The 24303-nt window shown below is 37.1% G+C and overlaps 1 protein-coding gene across 4 annotated transcripts in view; it reads left to right on the top strand.

The window, feature by feature from the left end:
• Chrdl1 (chordin like 1) overlaps nt 1-24303 on the top strand; it is a 115224-nt gene that overhangs the window by 76949 nt on the left and 13972 nt on the right. For all 4 annotated transcript variants that reach the window (XM_048336194.1, XM_048336195.1, XM_048336192.1 and 1 more), the window contains exons 7-8: nt 15422-15489; nt 21096-21264. In XM_048336194.1, coding sequence (XP_048192151.1) covers nt 15422-15489; nt 21096-21264 — 237 coding nt within the window. The remainder of the gene's footprint in view (nt 1-15421; nt 15490-21095; nt 21265-24303) is intronic.

Here is a 24303-nt window from a genome sequence, read left to right on the forward strand (position 1 = left end):
GCAGAATAAGATCTATTTGTGAAGATTTTTGCTATTATAGCCTCCTTAGTGTGAGAGGCTTGGCTTGAACTGGGGTCATGGTATAGATACTTGTTGTGAGAACAGCCTTTGAAGGCAGACTGCCTCAATTTGAATGCTAACCCTAGAAATTTTCAGTCAGATGACTTCCCTCCAACTTTGTAACAGTCTGTAAAGTGATGACAATGGTAGTCAGTGCTAAGTGAAATAATACAAGCAAAGATCTATGGCAATATATTGCTTACAGTGAGCACTCAAAAATGGGAAGCATGTAGAACATTGATTCTCACTGGAATTGTGATGAGTTTATACCTAGAGCAGGAGGCAAGAGGTGACTCTAATGGGCATCCAAGAAAAACACTGAGATAGAGGGATAGATAATGCCTATGTATTACTGTCATCTTAATATTCCAAAACCAAAGTCTTCATCTCTGTATAATTCTGTCACAAAGTCTTTATACCAATACATATTGTACTTACCATATTCTAATCTCAATTCCAAGAACTTTACATATATGAACTCATTTAATTTCCTGATATCCCTATGAGGTGAATGTTGTTACTATCCTATTTCAGGCATGAGGAAACCAGTGCAAAGAAATTAAGATCTTTGTCCAAGTTTAGAAAGCAGTGAGCCCAGGAGCTAAGATTTGAATGCTGGCAGCATAGCTCTGGACTCCAGGCTCAGAAACATGGCACTTTACCACTTAAAGGAATGACTCTTGTCACTAATATACATGTCAACATTCTCACTCTGACAGTGAAGGTCCTCCATGGCTTGCCTTACCTTTTCAGACTGATATTCTTACATTCACACACTTCACATTTTACCCAGTTTGCTCCTGAGCTTTTACCTATAAATATTTGTTCTCTCCACTCCCTCTCAGTGTTTCTCAATTTCCTAGAGAAATGTGTTGAAATTCATATATCTGGACCACACTTACAAATATTCCAGTGTAGTGTCCTTGGAGTTGATCCCAGAGCCTGCATTTTAACTTACCCAGTAATTCTTTCTCATGCAGAATGGTGGTGTGTGCCCCACCACTTTGAGAAAACATTCCGAAGGATCATTTGGCCAATTGATGAAAAGCTTGGAATGCTGGTTTTACATCTATCTTTAGTGCATTGAAACTAAACCTATTACTGAAACCCGAATAAAGAAATAAAAAAAATCAATCCATTTCAATCTCTCTTGGGCCAAACTATCTAATTCCAACTATTTGACCACCATTTTTGAGGTGAGAGAGTAGCAGCCATTTCATGATAATTAAGAAGAACAAAAGGCAAAATGGCTGCCTCCATGACATCTGCACATGTAAAGTTTGGGAGACAGACATCACAACTGTATCTTATTTTAGTACTAGAGTTCCTAATGTAAGATGTACTAAATTGTTTTTTTTAACCATTCCACTTTAAACACTATAATTAGTACTTTTTGAGGAAGTACTGGCCTTATTCTGACTACCACTCAATATCTGTTAGTATTATTCCTTCTAATATGCTATTTGTCAGTTACTGGACTTGACTTATACTTAAATAAGGCTCTAGATCCTTCTATTTCTTACCATATGCATCTATATCTTTACCACAGGGAAGTTATTACATTCCCACAAGGAAAATATAGATATTTTGTCTCTCACCTCCCTTCTCATCTTACTCCAACTTAATTGGAACCTACCCCAAAGTTTAAAAAAAATTCTACTAAGCAGAAATGAATATGTGGTTATTAATACAGCCAGCTGTGCTCTGTAATCTCATTGTTAGGGCAAGATAATTTTATTTGGAGAAAGGCTTATATGAAATCTAAACTGAAGAACAATTAATAAAAGCAAAGTAAGGAAATCATGAAAAGACAGAAAGTGATATTCTCAAGGCCATGGAATAAGGAGAACATGGGCTCTGAAGCCAGGACACTGGTTTCTCATTGCAGGGCTCTGATCTTCCTGTGCTGTGACATTGGGATAAACTACTTCAACAATCAGAACATTTGAATTCTCAGCTGTAAAAATAGAGATTATATTCAACCACCCACAATAGTTAGGAAGATGAGCTGAGATGGCACAGAGTTCTGGGAGAGGACTCAGGGTAGAATGATTGCTTAAGAAATGGTCATTACTATCCTAAAGTCATCCTAAAGTTAGGTAGAACTGAACCTTCTTCTCTGTCTCCAGTCATTTTGCCTGTTTGTTTATTTACCTAATCTCCATAGACAGAGCTTTATTTCTAATCATTCCTGTAGTAACAGGTCCTGGAGCAAACTGTCTTCAATTCTTTTGTCACAATTTGAATTTCTTTTCTTTTATTATATGCTCAGAAGCAGCACATGAAAGATAATTATTCTGATCGCCTATTGTCCCTTCAGACACTAGACAATTCACTAAATTCTTTCCCATCTCTTCTCCCACTTAAATGTACCATTTTCTTTCATCATTCCTTATAAAGACTAAACACTACACTTTAATAGAAAGTTGTTTTTTCTGTGCCTTCAATTTCTTTCCATCTTTCAGTTGTATATAATGTGCTTGAAACTCCTGTGAAGTTCTCATTTCTGAAGCACCTAGTTATTTTATTTTGTAGAAATAATGTTTTCACAAACATATATCTTCTATAAGCACATTACCCAACCAGCAGGAAACTCAGACGCTTTTCCCCTGTGCTGACCACCCTAACTGCAGGCCAAATACTGAAGAGAAAAAATAAGCTTTTCAGTGCTGAACTTGGAAACCTTCATATAAAAGGCCCCATTGAAACAACCTGTCCACACTGTCACCAAACACATATTTGTGCCTTTCTACCTGGGTCAGACAGCAATTCTCAGTGCAGATTGAATGTAAGCCTCAGACTCCGTTGTTAAGACATGTCTACAAGGCTGGGGTAGTCGACAGAGTGCTGGCGGGGTGCATGTCGTTGCTGGCTCTTCAGCAAACCTCATCTGTTTGGAAGTTCAGCCACGAGAACCTGAAGGGCAACTTTTATCAGAAGAAAAGAAGAATCTCTTTGGAAATTGTACTACTGCCATTTTGTAAATGGGCAGGCCACACTCATCTTCCTTCTACTATTTGTTTCCTGTTTATCTTGCCAGAGCAAAGAGGAAGACTAAGTACTTGGACTGTGAACAAGGTCCAGGTATTTGGAGTAAGCTGTTGACTGTATTGAAAGCCAATTATGTATTTGATGGATTATATATGTATACATTATCATACCATTATATGTGTATGATATACATAAACATATCTATATGATATATCTATAACCACCTATATTTACATCTATATATCATCTATCTATCTATCTATCTATCTATCTATCTATCTATCTATCTATCTATCTATCTATTGCACTTACTCTGCAGATACCAGGCTGTGTAAACATTTACATGCATAATAACTCATTTGATCCTTGCAATGATTGTAAAAACCTTTTTCTCCAGTCTACAGATGAGGAAAAGAAGGCAGAGAAGTTAAGTGACCTTTCCAGAAACACATGGTAGTAAATGGCTGAACTGAAATTGAACCTAGTTTCTCTGACTCCAGAGTCCAAAATTTCGTTTTTTAAATTTGTATTAGGAGGGAGAAGGTAACAAACAGTACAAGAAATGTATCCAATGCCTAACGTATGAAACTGTAACCTCTCTGTACATCAGTTTGACAATAAAAAAAATAAAATTTGTATTAGCATAAATTAATTTTACCAAGGATTTTCCTACTAATATTTGCAATATGCATACAATACACTTTGATCAATTCCATCCTGTCTTTATTATTCTTACCCATTCACCCTCTTCTCTCCTCATTTTTCAGAGTTTTAATGGGGTACATTGTGCTATTTTCATACATATATAATTTACATTTATCATATTGATCTTCAGTTACTCTCTCTTCTCCCTCTTCTCCCCTCTTACTGACCGATTGCCTCACCCCAATAGCCTTCCTCTTACATTCATGTTATTAAAATTTTTAGATATGGATATCACATATGAAAAATATTTGTGATATTTGACTTCCTGAACCTGGCTTATCTCATGTAACATGATGATCTTCAGTTCCATCCATTTTCCTTCATGACATGTCTTCATGCTTTTTTATGGATGAGTAATATTCTTCAGTGTCTACATACCACATTTTCTTTATCCATTCAAATATTGATGGGCACTTAGACTAATTCAATAATTTGTCCAGTGTGAATAGCACCTCAGCAAAAATAGATGTGCAGGTTATCTATATTGTTTGCTGACTTACAGATCTTAAAAGTATATTTCCAGGAATACTATGGCAGGACATAGACTAGTTCCATTTTTATCCTTTGAGCAACCTTAATGCTGGATTTCGTAGTGATTATACTAATTTACATTAGTCTGTAAAATTGTATGTGGGTTCCTTTTCCCACATCCTCAGCACCATTTGTTATTTGTTTTCATGATGATGGCCACTCTGATTGGAGTGAGATGGAATCTCAGTGTAGTTTTGCTTTGCATTTATTGAATATTTCTTAATGTAACTATTAACTATTTATATTTTTTCTTCTGGCAACTTTAATTCTTAGGCCACTTACTAATTGCATAACTCATATATAATTTGAGGAGCCTTTTTGTGTGTTTTTTGGTTCTTTATTCTGTATATTAATCCCTTGCCCAATGAACAGCAGGCATTTTTTTCCCATTCTGTGGAGTTTGTTTCCTATTCGAAATTTACCTTAATAAATTATCTTAACAAATGATCTTCTTTCCTATTGGAACTATTGGAGTCTTATTCAGACTGTTCTTTCCTATGATTATATCTTTTAGTACTTTCCCTGTGTTTTCCTCTAGTACACACAAAGTTGATTGATTTTTGTACAAGGTAAAAGATAGGGATCAGGTTTCAGTCTGTCACATGTGAATATCCAATTTTCCCCACACAATTTGTTGAAGTGGTTATTGTTTCTTTAGCATATGTTTTGATGCTTTTGTCTAGAATCAGATAAGCATAACTGCAAAGCTGCACCTTTTGCAACAGTCCCGCCTGATCACAGTAGTTCTTAGTGATCTCTTCTTTGAATATTTTGGTATAGTCTAATTTGTACATATGTGTTTTGTTACTATAACAAAATACCAGAGACTTGGTAATTTATGAAGAAAAAGATTTAGCTCAGAGTCCTTTTGAGCTGTTTCATTTGCTAAGCAACTGGTGATGTCCATGGGCTACTTCATGTATGTAAAAAATATGAAAGGGAAATTACTGCTGTCAGAAGAATTAAACTTATCACCCAAAAAAGTTGTTAATGCCTCTTAAATACCTGTTTCCTAATACCACTGTAATTGGTAACCAAAACATATGAGTTTGGGCAAGGACAAAACACCAGTAAACATAGCAAGTGTTAATCATTGAAAAATATATTCTTTTTGCTTAGAATCATCTTATGTGATCATATGTACATTGCTATTGAGCTATTGTGCTCCTCTGCTAGGACTACCCTAGACAACTACAAATTGTTTCCAATTTTGGGTCTGGATCACTAAACTCAGTAAGATTTTTTCCAAGTCTTTCCATTTCCTCATGAATGGGGCCAAGTCATTCCTTCTAAAAGATGCATAGAATTCCACTGTATATATGTACCATATTTTCTTGGTCCATTCATTTACTGAAGGGCATCCGGGTTGGTTCCATATTTTAGTGACGGTAAATTGTGCTGCAATAAACATAGTTGTACTGGTGGCTTTAGTGTGATCTTGCCTGTAATCCTTTGGGAAAATGCCCAAAAGCAAGGTTGCTGGATCATAGGGGAGCTATATGTTTACTTTTAAGGGACCTCCACACTGCTTTCCAGAGTAGTTGAACAACAGGGTTCCCTTTTGGCCACGTTCCCATGAGCATCTGTTGTTGTTAGTTTTCTTGATATAGGACATTCTTACTGGGGTGAGAGGGAATCTCAATGTTGTTTTTATTTGCATTTCTTTTATGGCCAGTGATGTTAACGACTTCTTGATGTGCCTCTTGGCCATTCTCATTTCCTCTTCAGAGAAGTCTCTCTTTAAGTCTTTAACCCATTTATTAAGGGGGCAGTTTTTTCTTTGAGGATTTGTTTTGGGGGAATTTAATTTTTTGAGTTGTGAGTATATTTTAGATATGAGGTCCTTGTCTGTTGTATGGCCAGTAAAGATCTACTTTCAATCGAAGGGCTTTCTATTTATCTTACAAGCTATGTCCTTTGCCATGAAAAAGGTTTGCAGTTTGATGTAATCCCATTTGTCCAACCTTTCTCAGATTTGCAGTGTCTCTGGGCCTTTATTAAGAAAGTGTCTACCTGTGCCAAGGAGCCCAAGTGTTTCTCCTTTTCCTTACTGCAATGTTTTCAGAATAATCTGTTTTTTTACCTCGAGGTCTTTGATCTATTTGGAATTGATTCTGGTTCAGGGTGATATATAAGGATCTAGCTTTAGTTGGCCCACATTTTCAATAGAAACACCACTATCTCTTGGTCATGATGTTATGATCAAAGGAAAGATTGGCAATAAGAAACATGACTTAAAATTAAGAATCTGATCAAGATGCATTTTATTCATAAACTGCTTTGTTAAATATCACCTCTTTTTACAACAAGGGAAGGATAAGAAAATGATAAAATCTAAAGAACTAACAAAATATTGAAGAATTAAAAAATAAGACTGTATTTTGCATAACTAAAACTTCATGCCTGTTGACTAGCAACTGTTCCTCCTCTAAGATAAATAATTTCTAGATTTACTTGTACACTTAATATATCACATCTTAAATATTCTTATCACTGTAAAAGAAAAACATTTAAAATTGATTTAATGCTTTTTCAATTAGTATTTTCTCATCTACACTCTAAAATATAATAAAATACACTGATCTTCTCAAAGCTACACAATCCCTAGTCCCCATATGGGTTTCTTTTTACAAGAATGAATCATTTACTTCTGAATACATGGGACCCTCTTAGAGATTTTTCCATCACTTCCTACCTTTCTTTCTCCAAATCCCAAGTACAATCTTTCTCTTCCCATAGAAACTTTCCAGGTTGTTTTTGTTTTTGCTCTATTTCTTGTGCTCAGACTTCATCTCAACAGGCTTGATGACTATTCTATAACCTTCATCCTTATGAGGTCACTGTTCCTTCTTGGAATGTCTTGTGGCCACAATATTTCCTTGTAAAAAGATAATCTTTGGAGAGTGGGTAGTCAAGACAAGACAGCACCGACTTTCATACTATGCTTAACAAATTAATAACCATGGGTTTTAATTTACTATCTGGGCTATCCTGTCAGGGTCAATAATTTGCCTTCTCTGTATAGGGCCACGTTGAATTTTTTGTATCTGAGTCTGGTTCTACAATAAAAATAAAGAATTCCAAGTGAAGCATTTCACAGTAATTATTTCTTCAAGGATGGTGAAAAACACTCTTCCTCAATTTGTATTCTTTCTAACTACTTCAAGGAATGTTATGGCTTCCCAGGACCAAGTCATTGAATGAGCCCATTGCTCATATCAGAACAGTTTTTATGAGCTCAGCTTCTGACTTACTCTGAGTTAATGATTAACTTTATAAACATATAGAAACAAGTGAAAAACAAAACTCTGAGGTGTAGCTCAGGTAGTAGAGCACCTGCCTAGCAAGTACAAGGTCCTAAGTTGAAACTCCACTGCCACAAACACAAAACACAATGATCTGGTCCTGATAGTCCTGGTCCTATATCCCACTACTTGGGAGATAGAGATCAGGAGGATAGCTATTCCAGGCGAGGCCAACATAGGCAAAAAGTTCCCAAGACCTTTATTGCAACAATAAAAACCAATCATTACAGCTATACCAGGACACAAAAATAAAAAGGGCACAGCCCAGGCCAGCTCCAGAATAAATGCAAACCTCTATTAGAAAATTAATGAAACTGGATAGGAATGGCAGTAGAGCCAATACCAATATCACGCAAACACCAAAAGGAGCAAGCTCAGGTCAGGCATAGCAGTCACCTTTGAATATCACCTACCATAATACTATTAGGAGTTCAGGCATAGTGGAGAGTGGATGGTTGACATATTTATCCAGTCATTTCCAGCAAAGACTAACGATGACTGCATCCACTTACAGCCTTGCTTTACCTATTAAAATCAGATCCACCACTTCCACCAGCAGTATCTAAGCTAATTTAGAAGGCCTGAGCTGAAGGAAGAATTTCTGTAGCCATCTGTGTATGTGTATGTGTGTGTGGGGGGGGGTGGTGTGTTTGTGCATGTGTGTGTGCATGTGCTGCACATGCGTGCATGTGCCCGTGTGTCCAAGACCTTGGATTCTGATAATTTAGAAACAAAATGAGTCCCCTAATATAGGAAGCTATACATTTTCTCTTTGCTAGGAGTTTCTTTAATTCATGAGAGATCTTAAACTTGGTTTTCCCATGTTTCATTCTTGGGAGAAAGGTAGAGAAAGTATTGAAGGGAAAGGAAAATATAGGGGAAAGAAGTTAAGGAAGATTCACACACAAAGGTTACAAGGTGACTTCTATGTGCTAGGCACTGTTTTAAGCACTTTGTATGGACCAATCCACTTATTCTTTACAAGCCTATGAAGTAGATATTATTGCCTTGTTATAACAAAAAGACAATTGTGAGACAAAGAAATTAATTTGTCCCCAAATTACACAAGCAGGAAGAATAGAGGCAGGATTTGGATCAAGGCTGTCTATTCCCAGTCGGTTCCCTTTTTCCCATTATTACATTATGCTATCAACTTGTGCATATGAAGCTACATAGGGAATTCTGTTATCTTGGAGACTATTTGGAATGACAGAGCTTGTGATGATCATGTTCTCAGGTATAGCAGTCCAACAGACAATGAGGACTCTTAGAAGCTAAGATTCCCATTTCTAATGATGAACTTGGTTCTGTTTAACCACATTTTCTTTGAAAATATAGACTGTAAGTCATAGGCATTATCTAGCAATTAGTTGATTTATCTCCTGTCTCCTGATTCTTCTTAAAAAACACTTAGACCAAATATTTTCATCTCTTTGGATAAGTCCTTTTGTTTTCTTCAGATTTGGCTTGCTGCAGAAAGTTTTCTGTTGTCTGTGTCTTTATAGTTTGCAAGGACATAATTTATTTTGTTTAAAATGCTAAGAGCCTATATGGACAGCCCAAATAATAAAATGCTTTATTTGACAATAAAGTATTTTCTAAAAAATGACACTGAAAGACTTCTCCTACTACCATTATCATATCCTGTATTGGAAACTCAAGATTTTATAAGTAGGGAAGAATTAGTCCAAGATTTGTTAAATCTTCCTTCAAATTTCAGTACACTTGCTTCCTCACAGAATCTGAAGAATTAAATGTTTTTTAGAGGTATCCTGAGGTTATCTTCTTTCATCTGCTCTTTCATCTGTAGCTTGAATATTGAGTCCTGAGTACAGCCTTGCATGGAGGCTGGCACATGGTAGGTAGAGATTTCACCTACAGTCTCCTGCTTTCTTTCAGAAGCCTTTTCACTGTATGCCCAGGTTCTGCTGGCTTCCATTCTTGGTTCTGAAAATATAAAAATCATTTCCTCTGTCTTGGGGATTCATTTTAACTCTATTTGCCTTGTGATTACAGTGACTATATCATTTACCATTCAACCAAGCCACTTTTGGAAGCATAAGGGGGAATCATAATAATTATTCCTGCCTGAAAAGAATAGGAAATAAAATTATGTTATCCTGGATCAGTTGGGCCCTATAACAACCCTATTTCTGATGCTTTGTGTGGTTCAGAAGTGGCCACATGCTGGCGTAGTTTTGCTGTCTGACACTTATCTTTGTGGGTATCTCAGAGTCTCCTTGTACACTTAGTCTTTTTGAGAGAACAGGATTTGCTTTCCAGACTTGCTCAAGCCAACTAGAGATTAATGGAAGCCATGGAAGTTATAAACAGTCTGAATTTCAGCCTAACTTTTGACCATTTTTCAAATACTTGTTCTCCAGTTCTCCCATTACCAGAAAGCCAAGCCATTTTGGCCCCATAGGGTACCACTCAGACTATAATTGAGGTTTGAATAAACAACACATGTGGCTTTTAAGGTTAAATGAATATTGTTTGACATACAGTACACCAGAGTTGTTTTTCATTTTGGTTTAAAAAATTGGTTAAAATTACATCTTGTTGCTTCTCGGAATTAACTACAATCCATCTGTCTCCATTAGAATCACTGGATTTTTTTTACACAAAAAGCCTTGGTTGGCTGAAAGAAAAAAGCTCCATATCACTCAAGAAAAATTGTCCAGTGAGTCAGGGAAAAAGGCAAAGTAATAACTTCTTAGGATATTTGGTACATATTTTTCTTGAGATATAATATCTACGATTATAAATTGGCACACTGCATCTATTTTTAGTTATGCAGACAGATGCCTTTTCAGTCTGAAAACTATTCATACCAATACAAAGTGTGAATATCTAAGATCCTTTCAGCCTATCTGTGGTTCAGGTTAAATGAGATAATTCAAATGTTGAAACAATTAGTATTCAAGCTTAAATAATGTCATTTTTGATGATGTGCTCAAAAGCAACAGAAATACTAACAGTCCTTAGTATTTATATATATTCATGTGATATATTATATATAACTTTAATGTTTATGCATATATCTGTGTACATATGTGTGTACTCAGAAGGAATATCTCAAGTAGTTTTCAGTGAAGTAACATAGTTACAATTTAAGTACTCATCTATGTACAAGGCCTCAAGTTTTCACATACAGGTTGTGACACATTCATCTGGGTTACAGGGGATTAATATTTTCCTGTCATGCTTGACACCATCTTGCCTCATTACTTTGCCATCGTACCACTGCTCATTTGTAACAGGGACTGTACATTTCTATAACAACTCCGTGTTCTAACTGGACTCTAAGTACTTAAAGAAAGACACTCCTTAATTAGAAGCGTCTTTAAAACTCCAGTGCCTAAATTCAATAAATTGCACTTCTGAGAAGACCATGTTAATGAAGCACTTTCTGTTAATGCCAATCACAAAATCTTAAAAAAAATGATACTTAATGAAAAGAGATGTTCTATGACTTTTATTTGTAATTTGTTTTCTCTTTTAGCTACTTAGATCCAAGCAGAAGCCATATCCGTTTGATTTTTGCATTTCTTGCCAACTACTAGAGAATCTTTTCTCTTTTCTAATCTTCTTTCTGGTCAGTTTTCATTTGACTTAAACCTATCATTGCTAGCTAAAACAGGACAGGAGAAAAGTTTCTCAGTCACTGTTAATGGCATCCTGCAGTTCTCAAGATCTGCAGCCTAATGACCATTTATATTGTTTTATTCTCTGCTTTCAACCATGATCTAATGTTCCAGCCGTCTGGCCATTTGCTTCATATTTTGCAGCAGTTTGAGTTAACTCTTCTCCATTGTGCAGATACTTGTGGCCTATCACTTAATACCACAGCAGCCTCCTGCTTGGCTTCACAGCTTCCAGTTGTTCTCTGGTTATTCTACATTCTGTTGCCAGAAAGAGGATTCCATAAATACCATTTTTCCCATAGAGATCCCTACATCAAAATTGGTAATAGAATCAATTGAAAATTCTTCCACCTGTTTTTTTTTAAGTCTAGCAGTTATTCCTACTCACCTTTACCATAACAACTCATTCACTCACTCCTCCTCCTCCTCCTTCTTCCTTTCTTCCCCCTCCCCCCTTCCCTAGCTAGTGCAATTACTAGCCCGTGTTCTTGTCTCTACATCTGAAATTGCTCCTCAAGCCACATCTTGCTTTCTGCCTCCAATGTGTGACTTACTGTTTCCAAAGCTCTGGTTCTTGACAAATGCCATTTCCTTCCATTGAGGTTCTCTCTGTTCACATCACTATCTGTTTAGATCCCGCAGCCAGCATCTATCTCTATAAATGGCACTCAGTTCCCTTAGGAATCTCTGCATGATTACATCTGACTGCTTATTTCTTCCATTCAGTACCTCATAAGTATGCATATTCCATTTGGATTTCGACATGTTGATCTGCATATATTCTTTTATAATTTTTTAATTTTTTATTTTTCAAATTTTTATTATCAAACTGATTTACAGAGAGGTTACAGTTTCATACGTTAGGCATTGGATACATTTCTTGTACTGTTTGTTATGATGTTTGAAATGTGATTTTCTGTTGTACCTCCAACCAAGGAACAAATATTCTAAGCACAGGAGACCAATCTTGTTTTCACTCTTCCTTCTGTGGCATATTGGTATATTTGAATACCAAGATGCATTCAAATACATTTTCAATTTTGAAGTACTGGGCCTGAACACGAGATCTTATGCTTGCTTAGCAAGTGGCTCTACTGTGTCTAACTACATCCCAGCCCCATTCAGTGAATGCTAATTGAGTCTTGGGCATTATGTCCTAGTCATAGCCAAGGATGAAATAATCTTCACTCTTTCAGTAGTCAGGGTTCCCATAGGTATTCATGCATCTTCACTCAGATGCAGAATAACCAGAAAGAGGAGAGAAAAATGGCTGCATATTTTATTCTACATTTTAATGTACATGTATTGAACACCTGGTATGTATCCAGCAATACACCAAGGGGCCCAGCCCAATTACTGTTGAACTTCTCTGTGCATCAAAAACCCCTGGAGAGTTCATCAAAACCCAAATCACTAGTCTTCATTCCAGAGTTTCTGATTTAGTAGGTCAAGGGTGGAGTTTGAAATGTTGTATGTCTAACAAATTCCCAGATAATACTAATGTTGTTAGTTAGGGGCCATGCTTTGAGAAATAGTTATTAAAAAGATGCAAAGGTAGTCTAATACATATTGTCCCATTTCAAGGGATTTTTCAGTCTGTCCAAGTAGATAAACAGGACTAGGAAACATTTAACATCAGAAAATATGTTTTACTCTTCATTCATATATCAAATATTGGATGAGTACTATATGCCCACCACTGTTCTAGGTACTGGGTTATAACCATGAATAGAACAGACAAAATACTTTGTTTTTATGGGAGAAATTGGGGGGGGGGAGCAGACAATGAACAAAATAAGTAAAGTGTAAAAAATACAAGCTAGTGATATGTGCTGAAGGGTAAAATCAGAAAGGAGAAAAGAAATATTAAAGAAGGGCTGAAATTTCATCTTTGGTAGATGCTTATTGAGTAACTACTATTTGTTGAGAGCTGTTATAGATGATGGTAATATAGTCATGAATAACACAGAGAATAAGCCTTACCTTACAACATGGACACATTTGATTGGAAACCAAGAAACGTGAATTCTTTGTGTGTTAATCTTCACATGCTTATTATTTGACTATGAATAATGACTTTCTCTCCCTGGGCCTTGGTTTCTCCATCTATTCAATGGAGGAAAATCCTAAATTATCTAAAGATAATTTCAAAGGAAAAATATGATAGGACAAACCAGGGAAGCGGGAATGGGGGCTCAGTGCAGAGCAAGGAGTGCAATGGGTTCCCATTATAGAGAAAATGATAGAATTAGAAGGCAGGCATAGAGTGAAGAAAAAATGATAAACCACTTACTTCCAAATTTGTAGTTAATTTCGTTTGGCATCATCTTATTTGATCATATGTACCTTGTTACTAGGCTATTGTGCTCCTCTGCTAGACTATCCTAAGCAAGTACTAGTTGATTCCAATGAGTGAAACCATAGAGTTTGTTTCTTTGGGTCTGGCTCACTTCACTTAGTATGATTTTTTTCCAAGTCTTTATGAATGGGCCAAATCATTCTTTCTAATAGAAGCATAGAATTTGTCTTTCTTTCCCATGGTTTTACCCCTGATGTCACTGAAACTGACTTTGTTATACTGGGTACGTTTATCAGAAATAGGGAAGGAGAACACAAAAATGGAGAGACAAAGGGTAAAAGGCTAACTAATGCAATAGCAATACTTACAAGACAATATGCTGTAAACCAACTGTACAGCTTGGGGGCAGGTAGGGAGGGAACCAGGGAGGAGGAAGGTGGGAGAATAATGAAGGAGGAGGTAACAAGTTTAATAAGAAATGTGTACTCACTGCCGTACGTATGAAACTGTAACCCCTTTGTACATTACTTTGACAATAAATAAAAATTTAAAAAAATTTAAATTTTTTCACGAAAAAGAAAGAAAAGATGAAAGCTAACTACAGTCTTGTATGGGAATTCTCACAAGATTTTGATCAAGGAATGATGTGACTATAGAATCAAACTACTGTTTTACAATTAACCTACCAGTCATAATTACATCTTTAAAACTCCTCACTCAAAGATTTATTTTGAATCATGGAGTTAAAGCCATACTTTGTTATAAGTGACTCTTTGGTTCTAATATTGCTATCAACCAAGTTTTTTCAAGCTCTAAAAAGCAATGGTATTATGTAATTTCCCTTAAGTTATTAACACATGTTTGAAGTAGTAACATATTATTTAGTTTTAGGTATTTGAAATGATGGGGGATTTATTAAAGCGGAAAATCCTTTATAAGTATACGTTAACATATTCTTTGTTATCTCATAAAATAGCAAATTGAATGTGGTGTTTATCTTCATAGACAAATTGGATGGATGATTGATGGATTAGATAGATAGATAGATAGAAAAATAGATAGATAGATAGATAGATAGATAGATAGATAGATAGATAGATAGATTAAATAGCACTCATTTGGGTTGCTGCATATATCTCCAAGACCAGACTTTTCCCATCTGCTTGTTTGAACATAGGTAACAAAATGGTCTTGGAAAATATCCTATTGTTCTTGGGTTTTAATCAGCTGAGGAATATCCATATATCTGTTGTGTGTTTATTACTCCAAAGGCTCCATGTAGAATCTTCCTGTTAAAAGATTCTGGAAGACAGCAGTGATAAGTGTTTGCTGTCTGAAGAGTGGATGATATAGACCTAAAGAGGAGTGTGTCAGTCAAGAATAACTGTGAATATCTTGAATATTTGTGCTTTAAATTAACCACGGGGAGGTTTACCTTTATTACCAGATCAGGTCATAACATCTCAGCAATATTATAGTGAACATAACAAATAGTGACAGATCAAATCCTCAAAATTCATTGTTTAATGATACTTTAAACATGAGTTAAATTTGATCTGCAAAATACTTAACTGTCACTGGAATAAATGACAATGATAACTCTATTAATATGAGAAGTGATCATTTCCCCTTTTATATTTCACATTTTGGATAATGTTTCCAGATGATCTGTTGAGAAAGAGACAAGTTTCTTCTGAGTTGTTTTGAAACCTGAGGCCCACCCAGAGATTTGTTCAGTGCTGTTTCTTGAAGGGCAGCCACAAGAGCTGAGGCATCTTGAGAACTTTAGAAAAATAGTTCCAAAAATGTGGCTGGGTCATAAGGGTGATAGTTTTCCCTTCTATGTATGTATGATTCCTCCTTTATTTCTTTTTAATAAACAGGGGATGGAGAATTATCGTGGGAACATTCTGATGGTGATATCTTCCGGCAACCTGCCAACAGAGAAGCAGTAAGTGTGAATAGCTCAAATAATTCAACACACCACATCAGGCCAAGCTTTCTTCTCCCAATGGCTACTATCCAAGGAAATCCCCAAAAGGGCCCATTTCTAGCACCATTTTTCTTTACCTTAATCAGAAACTTAAATGACATCATCACTATCTATATAACCATTTAATTAATCTATAACCATGTAAGTGCGCTGCATAATTGGTAAATAGGGCCAGAACACAAAAAACCTGTAGCTCATCGTGTAGATTACCAAATCTGTATGTCCTCTGTAAGGAAGACCCTTTGTGGGGTTGTGCATTTGACTGACACTTTGAGCATGTCCACATGTTTCTTATAAGCTTTAAGGCTCTTTAGTCATACAGTGAACAGGTTATCTTCCCTTCATTCTACTATATCTCAGTTCTGTAGTAGCATAAATCTTAGAATAAGCTTGATATACTGCCATATTGCTACACATAGTAGGTTTTGTTCCTTTTTATCTTAAAGTAATTAACAAAACAGAACCCATCTTTAAAAGAGCATGCCTAAGAAGAGTTATTCTCCAAACATGTTAGAGTGTGAAAAGAAGATGTTCCAGGTCAAAGAAAAAAATCATATTAAGGGACTTGGGAAATATTCAAAATGTTCAAAGTTGTTCACTGTTCATAAACAGGTTGTTTACCGTACACTTAGTGTTTTCATCAACACAAATGAAGATAAAATCTGTTGATAGAGGCTTTGTTAAATACACCAAACCTATAAGACATCTTGTGGTTGTTAAAGCTGTGTGTGCATATAAGTGTGTGTGTGTGTGTGTGTCTACATACATAATCTAGAAGGTCACATACCAGTGTCTTAAGAAGTGAACAAGAGGAAAAGTGAACATGACTTTACTTTCTCTTTTGTATTATTTGATGTTTTTGCCATGAAAATGAAGTCATTTTATAATAAGTAAAATTAAAGTGATTTTGTAAAATCTTATGAATAAATTTTCAGTAAACATTGAAGATGAGATAGGAGCCTGAGAAATTAGAGCAGGCCTCAGGATCGTGAGGATGTGAGGAAGAGGTTCATACCACTTGCAATTGAGTGATTTAGACATGGAAGTGCTGCTTAGGCTGATCTTCCCAATTATCACTTGGACCAGTCTGACCTGCATAGTCCCAGCTTGCCAATACCCAGTCAACGCTTCACCAAGGATGAAGTGTTTCTATTTGCTTTAGTCATTAGTAGTATTGCTTTTTAGACATTGCTTTTTCTAAATGAATGTAGAAGGATCGTGTGTGGAGTATAGAATAGTATCCTGAACAAACATCTTACATTAACAGATCCATCCCACAAGAGACAGTGTGCATCCTCATTTGCTGGGTAATATAGACACTGAAGGAAGATTTTCTCCATTCAGTTTTGATCTATAGTGCGACTACTTCCAGGTCCTGAGAGGAGAGGATATCAGTCTCAGCTTTCTGTATCACGGGTTTCTTTTATTCAGCCTCATCTTGTCATTGTGGTGATGGGGGCAGTAAGAATTTGACAGTGCCTAAATTAGTTGTTGCCAGCTAGATGTGGTTCCCAATAAAATATGGATCTCAATCACTTTCAGATATTTGGCCTCCGTAGTAAGCACTATGTCACCTCAGAATCTTGCTGGTAATACCATTAATTAGCCTTTCTTCTTGACATAATGTTATGCTGCCCACAAAGCTCATCACTTGACATTCAGCTTTATTATTCTTTCTAAACTATGCATGGGGAAAGACTTACTGGAAGGCTTTTGTAGCAAAATACATTAGGTACACAATACAGGACCTTGAGATAGTGATTGATTTTCAAAGGAGTTGAAAATCCTATCTTTAGAAACAAACATTTGGTACTGGTGGATCAAAATGACCAGATGGTTCCACTTTATTGTAAGTAAATATTTTCCTTTGTTCTGAAAAGGATAGATATTGTGGGATATGATTTGAATAATACATACCATCTGTAGTCATGGAAAATATGTACCTGGCACATAGTAGGCACCCAATAAATAAATATGTGTTGAATGAATGGGCATAGAATATGCAGTAAAGGATGTAGGGGGCTGGAGGAGGCTTTGCATTAATTTTAATAATCAAAAGTTTTTCTCAGAGTGAAATTCTTCAATTTTCCTGTTTGTTGAAGAGTCTAAAGTGAGAAGATAAAAGAGAACCCCTTCTAAATACTCTTTGTGGGCCTAACTTCTACATGGGAATAAAAAGTCAGATTTTATTCAGTAGTCTGTTCCTATTTGCAAGAACCATTTAAAACTTCACTTATCCAGAAACATATCTGGCTTATTTGCCATGTGGGATGAATACTATCAGCTTACTAATTTTATGAAGAAAATAGGAAGGGGAACCAGTGGTTTAAGTGTATCATCTTTGTAAAAACCTATGACATTTTAATTTTCAAGTCATAATTTTACACATCATTACTTGTGTCTTTGCGCTCTCTGTCTCTGTCTCTGTCTCCCTGTCTCTCCCTATCCCTCTCCCTCTCCCTCTCCCTCTCCCTCTCCCTCTCTCTGTCTGTCTGTCTGTCTCTCTCTCTCTCCCTCTCCCTCTCCCTCTCCCTCTCTCTGTCTGTCTGTCTGTCTCTCTGTATCTCTCTCTCTCTCTCTCTCTCTCTCTCTCTCTCTCTCTCTCTCTCTCTCTCTCTGTGTGTGTGTGTTTAGAAAAGCTAAGCAAACATGGAAGCAAACATACATAATTTTGTTTGGGACAATAGCAAAGTTCTGTTATTTTGCCCGACTTCAATAAATTACATTGAACTTAACCATTAGAGAATTGAAAGATTGAGATTGGAACACATGAATTTAAAAGTCCATTTCTTTCTTATTCATGCTGTCAGAATAGTGGTTTGGGAAAGAAATTGGCTTAAAAAGTCTTCCAACCAGCGGTCGCTATAGCTTAGTAGTGATTAATGTTTTCATGGCTGTCTGGATGAGAACTCATTCTGACGGCACAAATTAAACTTCTTTCTGCAATGCCGAAGGTGGGTCTTAAGGCCCTTTGCACGCTAGACAAATGCTCTACCACTAGGCTACAAGCCTAGCTCTTGAGCTGTTTTTTAAATTTTTAGATAATTCTAGATTCACTTAATTCTCCTCAATGGTGACATCTTGTGATATCTCCAATTTCATGTTCAAAAAGCTCAATTTCTCTTGCTCAAATTATAAACTCAGAGTGGCTCCTGGTAAGTCTTTCCCACTTGTTTAGAGGTAACTGAAAGATAGTCATTGCCCTAACTCAAAATTATACATCATCATATCCCACTCATCTTCTTAAACAGAAGATCCTTGATGTGATTCTTATTGCTAGCTTCAAATTACAGACATCTGGATAATAGAGAAAATCCTGATGTCCAGGCTTCACCCCATACCAATGACATCAGAATCTTTAAGAGTAGAATCCAGGCATTCACATTTTGAGGGCTCCCAAAGTGATTATCATCAGTAGCACAGTGGAGAATATGAAGTGTATACATGAAACACCGTAGCTGATAGAACTTCTATGTCTAAAAGAATGTCTCTTTGAAGCAGATTTTAGCCAAGTGCTTGTAGATCACGTTTTCTCCTCTTCCTTTTCTCTCTTTATCTTTCATTCTCACATCCCTTCCTACTCTCAGTATCTCCCCAAATTCAACCTTCTTGAATAAAGTACTCCTCATCCCGTCTGGCATTAGTTTCTCAGTGTGTAGAAAAAAACTGAGAAGGTGAAGTGCTAAGAGTGTGCTTAGCCGTGTGGAGGTAGGGGGCACTAATACACAATATGGCCTCTTATCAAAACCCCTAAAGCTTTTGTTCTTATTTTTATTTTTTTTCTTGAATCATTTTCCAAACTACCAGTCCCTGGTGCTGAAGAACAGCCTTTCATTTTATGCTCACCATCATGAATCAGAGAACTTCTTGTATTTGCAACTTATCCTGGGTCAGCGACTCTAATTCTGTCCCTTTCAGCATCACTGGGACACCCACCAGGCAAACTAACTTTTCTGTGTTCCTTTGAAAAACTATACCAAAGTCCAGAAAAGACAGAGCAATCTGTAATGGCCTGTGTGGAATGTGAGTGCTTATGGCAGAAAAAAGACGTCTGAGCCATTGTGGGAATGAGAAATATTTGTACTGAGAATCCTGTCCATGTGCATGTTAAAAATGATGAAAATTGTGTTTGTGTGAATTTTTATGGCAATGTACCAACAAGGGCATATAGAGAATGTTTTCTTTCAAAAGAGTAAAAACGGTCCACTCATTCTAGCTTCTATTCACTCTTCCCTTCTCCAGAGAGAGCAATATTAGGCTTGAAAGCTAAATTGGCAACATGTGCAACTAGGAGACATAATGTTAATAAATGTTTAACTGTTTTCTAAAAGTTCTCTACTATTTCTATCACTGAATATAAGGATTTTCCATTGTAATTTCCCTATGAAAATTTGTAATGGATTTCCCCTCCTTCACCCCTAACAGTTAATCCTAAAGCAGTTAACATTATTTGGCTTTTCCCATTCACTTCATCCTCTTCTGTCAGCAGTCTACCTCAGCTTTTGCAAGAGGGGTAGGGAGCAGAATGGTGTGTTGATCACGAGTCTTGAACGCTTACTGAAAGAATAATGCCTTATTTGTACTGAAAAATTTTTAGCCTTCCTTAGGGATGACAGTTTCATTCATTTAACAGTTAATGAGACTCGTGTACATATTAGGCACTGAGGATAGAGCAGAAAACATAACAAAGGCTGGGCTCTGTGGAGCTTACAGTCTAATACTACTCTCTCCTGCCTATGCAATAGCTACCTATGAAATGCCTACTTATGATTTTATGCCTTTGCCAGTACTTACAGTGCATCTTATCAATACCACACTTGACTTTCCTCTTTCTTCTCCAGTTCCCCCCGAAACATCATCAGGGTTCAGTGTTTTGTAAGAGTTCTGGTTAGTTCTTGGAAAAAAAAATCTCCCAAAGGCTCCCACATACCCACTTCTATGGCTTACCAAATAAAGTGCTCACTCCTTAGCTTGTCATGTAAAGTCCTCCATGATCTGGCTCTAACCCTTTTGGAATGTTATCCTTCGACTGTTCCCTTTTATGGACTCTTTGTTCTCTGCTACACCTTCTCAGCTTGGAAACCTCTGCCTGGACTTTTCCCCACGAAATGCCTGTAAAAAGCGTACCCACTTTTCACAGCTCAGGCCACCACCCCTCCCTGATTAGCAGCTCTCTTTCTCTTCCTGACTTGCGTAGCTTTGAAATTTCTCCTATGGCCTCTGTCACCTTCAGCCTTGTATGGAAGATTGCTATCTAAATTCTTACATTTGAAAGTATGAGAGTCTGAAAACAGGAAGCATACTTATGTCTATTTAGTTATTTTCTACTTGAGGAATTTATGTATAAATCTTTTCAGCAAGTTCTAATGCTGCTTTCACATGCTCACTTCCTTGCTTGCTTTGGTGTAAGGATATGATAAAGTGAATATGCAGTTAGAATCAGAGTTCATCTTTTAAAAAATCAAAGATATCAGTGAATCCAGTAACTTCAAATGTATGTAAATCAACCTCTGCCATCTCATTGGTGGATATTTTGGACTGAATTTCTTCTTGTCCTCTTATAGAGACATTCTTATCCCCGTTCTCACTATGATCCCCCACCAAGTCGACAAGCTGGAGGGCTACCTCGCTTCTCTGGGGCCAGAAGTCACCGGGGAACTCTTATAGATTCTCAGCAAGCATCAGGGACTATCGTGCAGATTGTCATCAATAACAAACACAAACATGGACAAGGTAAGAGGTGTCCTTTTGTCCTCCTTAGGACCTCAGCATCCCTAGTCTTGAGAGGGCTGGGGCTGGGAAAGGACCCTTTCCCCCAAGTATAGTACATATTCACATCTGCATCACTCAAGGTCAAGTGTACAAAGTGGGTATAAACAAGTAACTCCAGTTACTTTTAAGACTTCCTTTGGCGAAATACTCACCCACACACACACACATCCTTTTCTATTTGTGAAGCAGCGACCAGCACTTTTTCCACTATCTGTGAGGGCTGTAGGTTATTTGGGAAATTTTCTTGAGTTTTTACCAAGTCAGACACCACAAATTAAAAAGTACTGAGTGCTAATTATTTCTGAAGCATCCATGAATACCTATGTCTTTCTCACACTTCAGGCACTTCAGCTTCTCCTGGAGTTCTCGTTAGATATCTTTGTTCTCATGTGAAAATTATGGTTCAGTGTCTAGCAAATGGGATTGTCCTTAGCAATGAGAAGTTCAGCTAGAAATCCAGGAAACACCTGGCGGAGCACCAGGACAACTGATCAGGTTAACACTGACCTGTAGCCCATTCAGCTAACTGACAGCCTGCAGCAAGCTTTTCACACATATCTATGGTCCAGTTTATTCCTCCACAGAACTGTGGCCTCCACCCTTTCAACCCTGGAAGCAGAGGTGAGAGGAGAGAATTCAAAGAAACAATGAACTACTTCTTACTTCTTACTTTTTAGGCACTCTGTCAATCAGCTCTTCAGTACAAGATTTCAGCTGTATTTTTTTTTTATGAAACCACAAACAAGTTTTGTTTCCTTTAGAGAAAAAACAAATCAAGGCAGTTCTCTAAATGGGTTAAAAATAATAAATTATTAAACCAAACATTTGAATAACGGGGGGGGGGGAGAACAATCCATTACAAAGAACTCCTACTATAAATCTCAACGAACCTAGTCAAGCCAAAGCTAGTTGATCACATCTGTTACTAGTTAGATGTAAATTTCAGATTACAGATAAAAAGATGAAATTGCTTTTGAAACTTACAGACTTAAAAGAGTATTCTAAACATAACTTAATAAAATGTTATATGAAAATCATTAGAAATATTTATTATTGATCTTTTGGATTTGAAACTTATTATTTTTAAATTCCAAGGATTTTTTTTTTTGCCAGTCCTGGGCCTTGGACTCAGGGCCTGCACACTGTCCCTGGCTTCGTTTGCTCAAGGCAAGCACTCTGCCACTTGAGCCACTGCACCACTTCTGGCTCTTTTCTATATATGTGGTGCTAAGGAATCGAACCCAGGGCTTCATGTATGTGAGGCAAGTACTCTTGCCACTAGGCCATATTCCTAGCCCACTTCCAAAGCTTTCTGACACAAGTTTATGAAATAAAGAGGAATTAGTTAAAGAGTCAATTTCATTTTACAATTTGAAATTACCCACAATATTTCCCATCTACTCTGAAAAGTATTTCAAACCTTAAAAACAGTGGTGAAATGGACTTTGAAAACCCTAAATCCCATAATTTCCATAAGGCCTCTTTATTTCCAGGGGAAAACCTCATCCTTCAGTGTCTCCTTGTCCTACAAAAGCTCCATCTGGAATCCACTTATTCATCTTCCCTACTGATCTGAATGCAGAACTTCTCTTCTGACCTTTCTATAATAATTCACTGAAGAATCCTTGTCTCCATCCCAGCTCCTAACTCCACAGATGGATGATTCCGAATCATCTTAAGAAATTAAGAATTGAGTGTGGGCTGTCACCCAGATTGGGTGCTTCCCTTAGTCCAAAGGCTGGTGGGGGGGGGGGAAGAGAAACTAACTGCATAACATGAGTATTCCTGCCTTCCATGTTCCCAGCATGGGTCACCTTTCTCCTCAGATTTTCTTCCAATTATATGGTCCACCTTTTGGCTTCTTTTTAAAGTCAAAGATAGAGCACTAGAACTCTACCATATTGAATCCAGCCCACATTTTCTTGAAGCTGACTATGGGCCCTCTTGATCACAAAGACTAGAAGGGAGTGTCACTGTCTGAGGAGAAGAATAAGCAACAAATTTGACCTGTTTTATGTGATCCTGCCCACAGCTTTGAGTCTCATAGTGTTAATATCTGTTATGACTCACTAATATTGGGAGCCTCTCCAGTGTAGGTTCTTGGAAATCTTTACATGGACTGTCCTGTTAATAAGCCTGTCCAGTATTCTAGCAGCTCTTGCAAAGGACAGTAAAAGGCAGCCAATATCATTCATAGTTCTTAATATGACCCAGTGGACTTGATGAGAAAGAAATAGCCCAGTGAGTCATCTTGAGCCTATTGTCTTCCAGCCAAATCATTCTATTCCTAGAAACGCCCCAAGTGGGGCTACTTCATTCCCAAGCCCTGCCTAAAATGATATATCCTGCCCTAGAGATGTTGTTGATTGGGATGCCTGGGATGCCGACAGCTCTCCCTGGGTGTGATGAGGTGATGTTAATAATGATAAACACACCCAGACCTAGTCAGGACTTGAGCACTCTCAAAAAGGGAGAAAATGTGATCATAGTCTTCCCCATTCATAGCTCTGTACATTTCTTATCCCTTAACCTAGTTCTGTGCCTTCAAATTGGAGCCTGATAAGTTTTAGAATGATTTATAGAAAGACATTCCCGGTGCCCTTCTCCTTCATAGGCCATGGGCCTGCAGTCCAGATGTTTGGTCTTTCAAGGCCCCTCAGAAAAAACTTCCCAATCAACAAATGCAGAGTTCCAAAAGATATCTGTGGAGCAATCAATGATTCACTATAGCAAAATAATCTACTACCATGACAAGGTAGGAGACTATATAAATGGTCTGAAGATCAGAAGCATGAAAGGCTAAGCCCTTCACAAGTTACTAGAGAGACACCAGTCCCTTGCCTCTCAGCCTTGTCTTAGTACCTCTCTGCCCACACTAGAAAGGAGGCCAGTAGCATTAAGATCCCTGCTGAACTGTGCAGGTGGATCAGTCCCATACAGTTAACATTCTAAACAGATTTGCTTCAGCATCTGGGAGGAATTGGCTCTTTGGAAAAAGCA

Source organism: Perognathus longimembris, chromosome 28 (assembly GCF_023159225.1).
Source record: "Perognathus longimembris pacificus isolate PPM17 chromosome 28, ASM2315922v1, whole genome shotgun sequence".
In the NCBI taxonomy this organism is placed as follows: domain Eukaryota; kingdom Metazoa; phylum Chordata; class Mammalia; order Rodentia; family Heteromyidae; genus Perognathus; species Perognathus longimembris.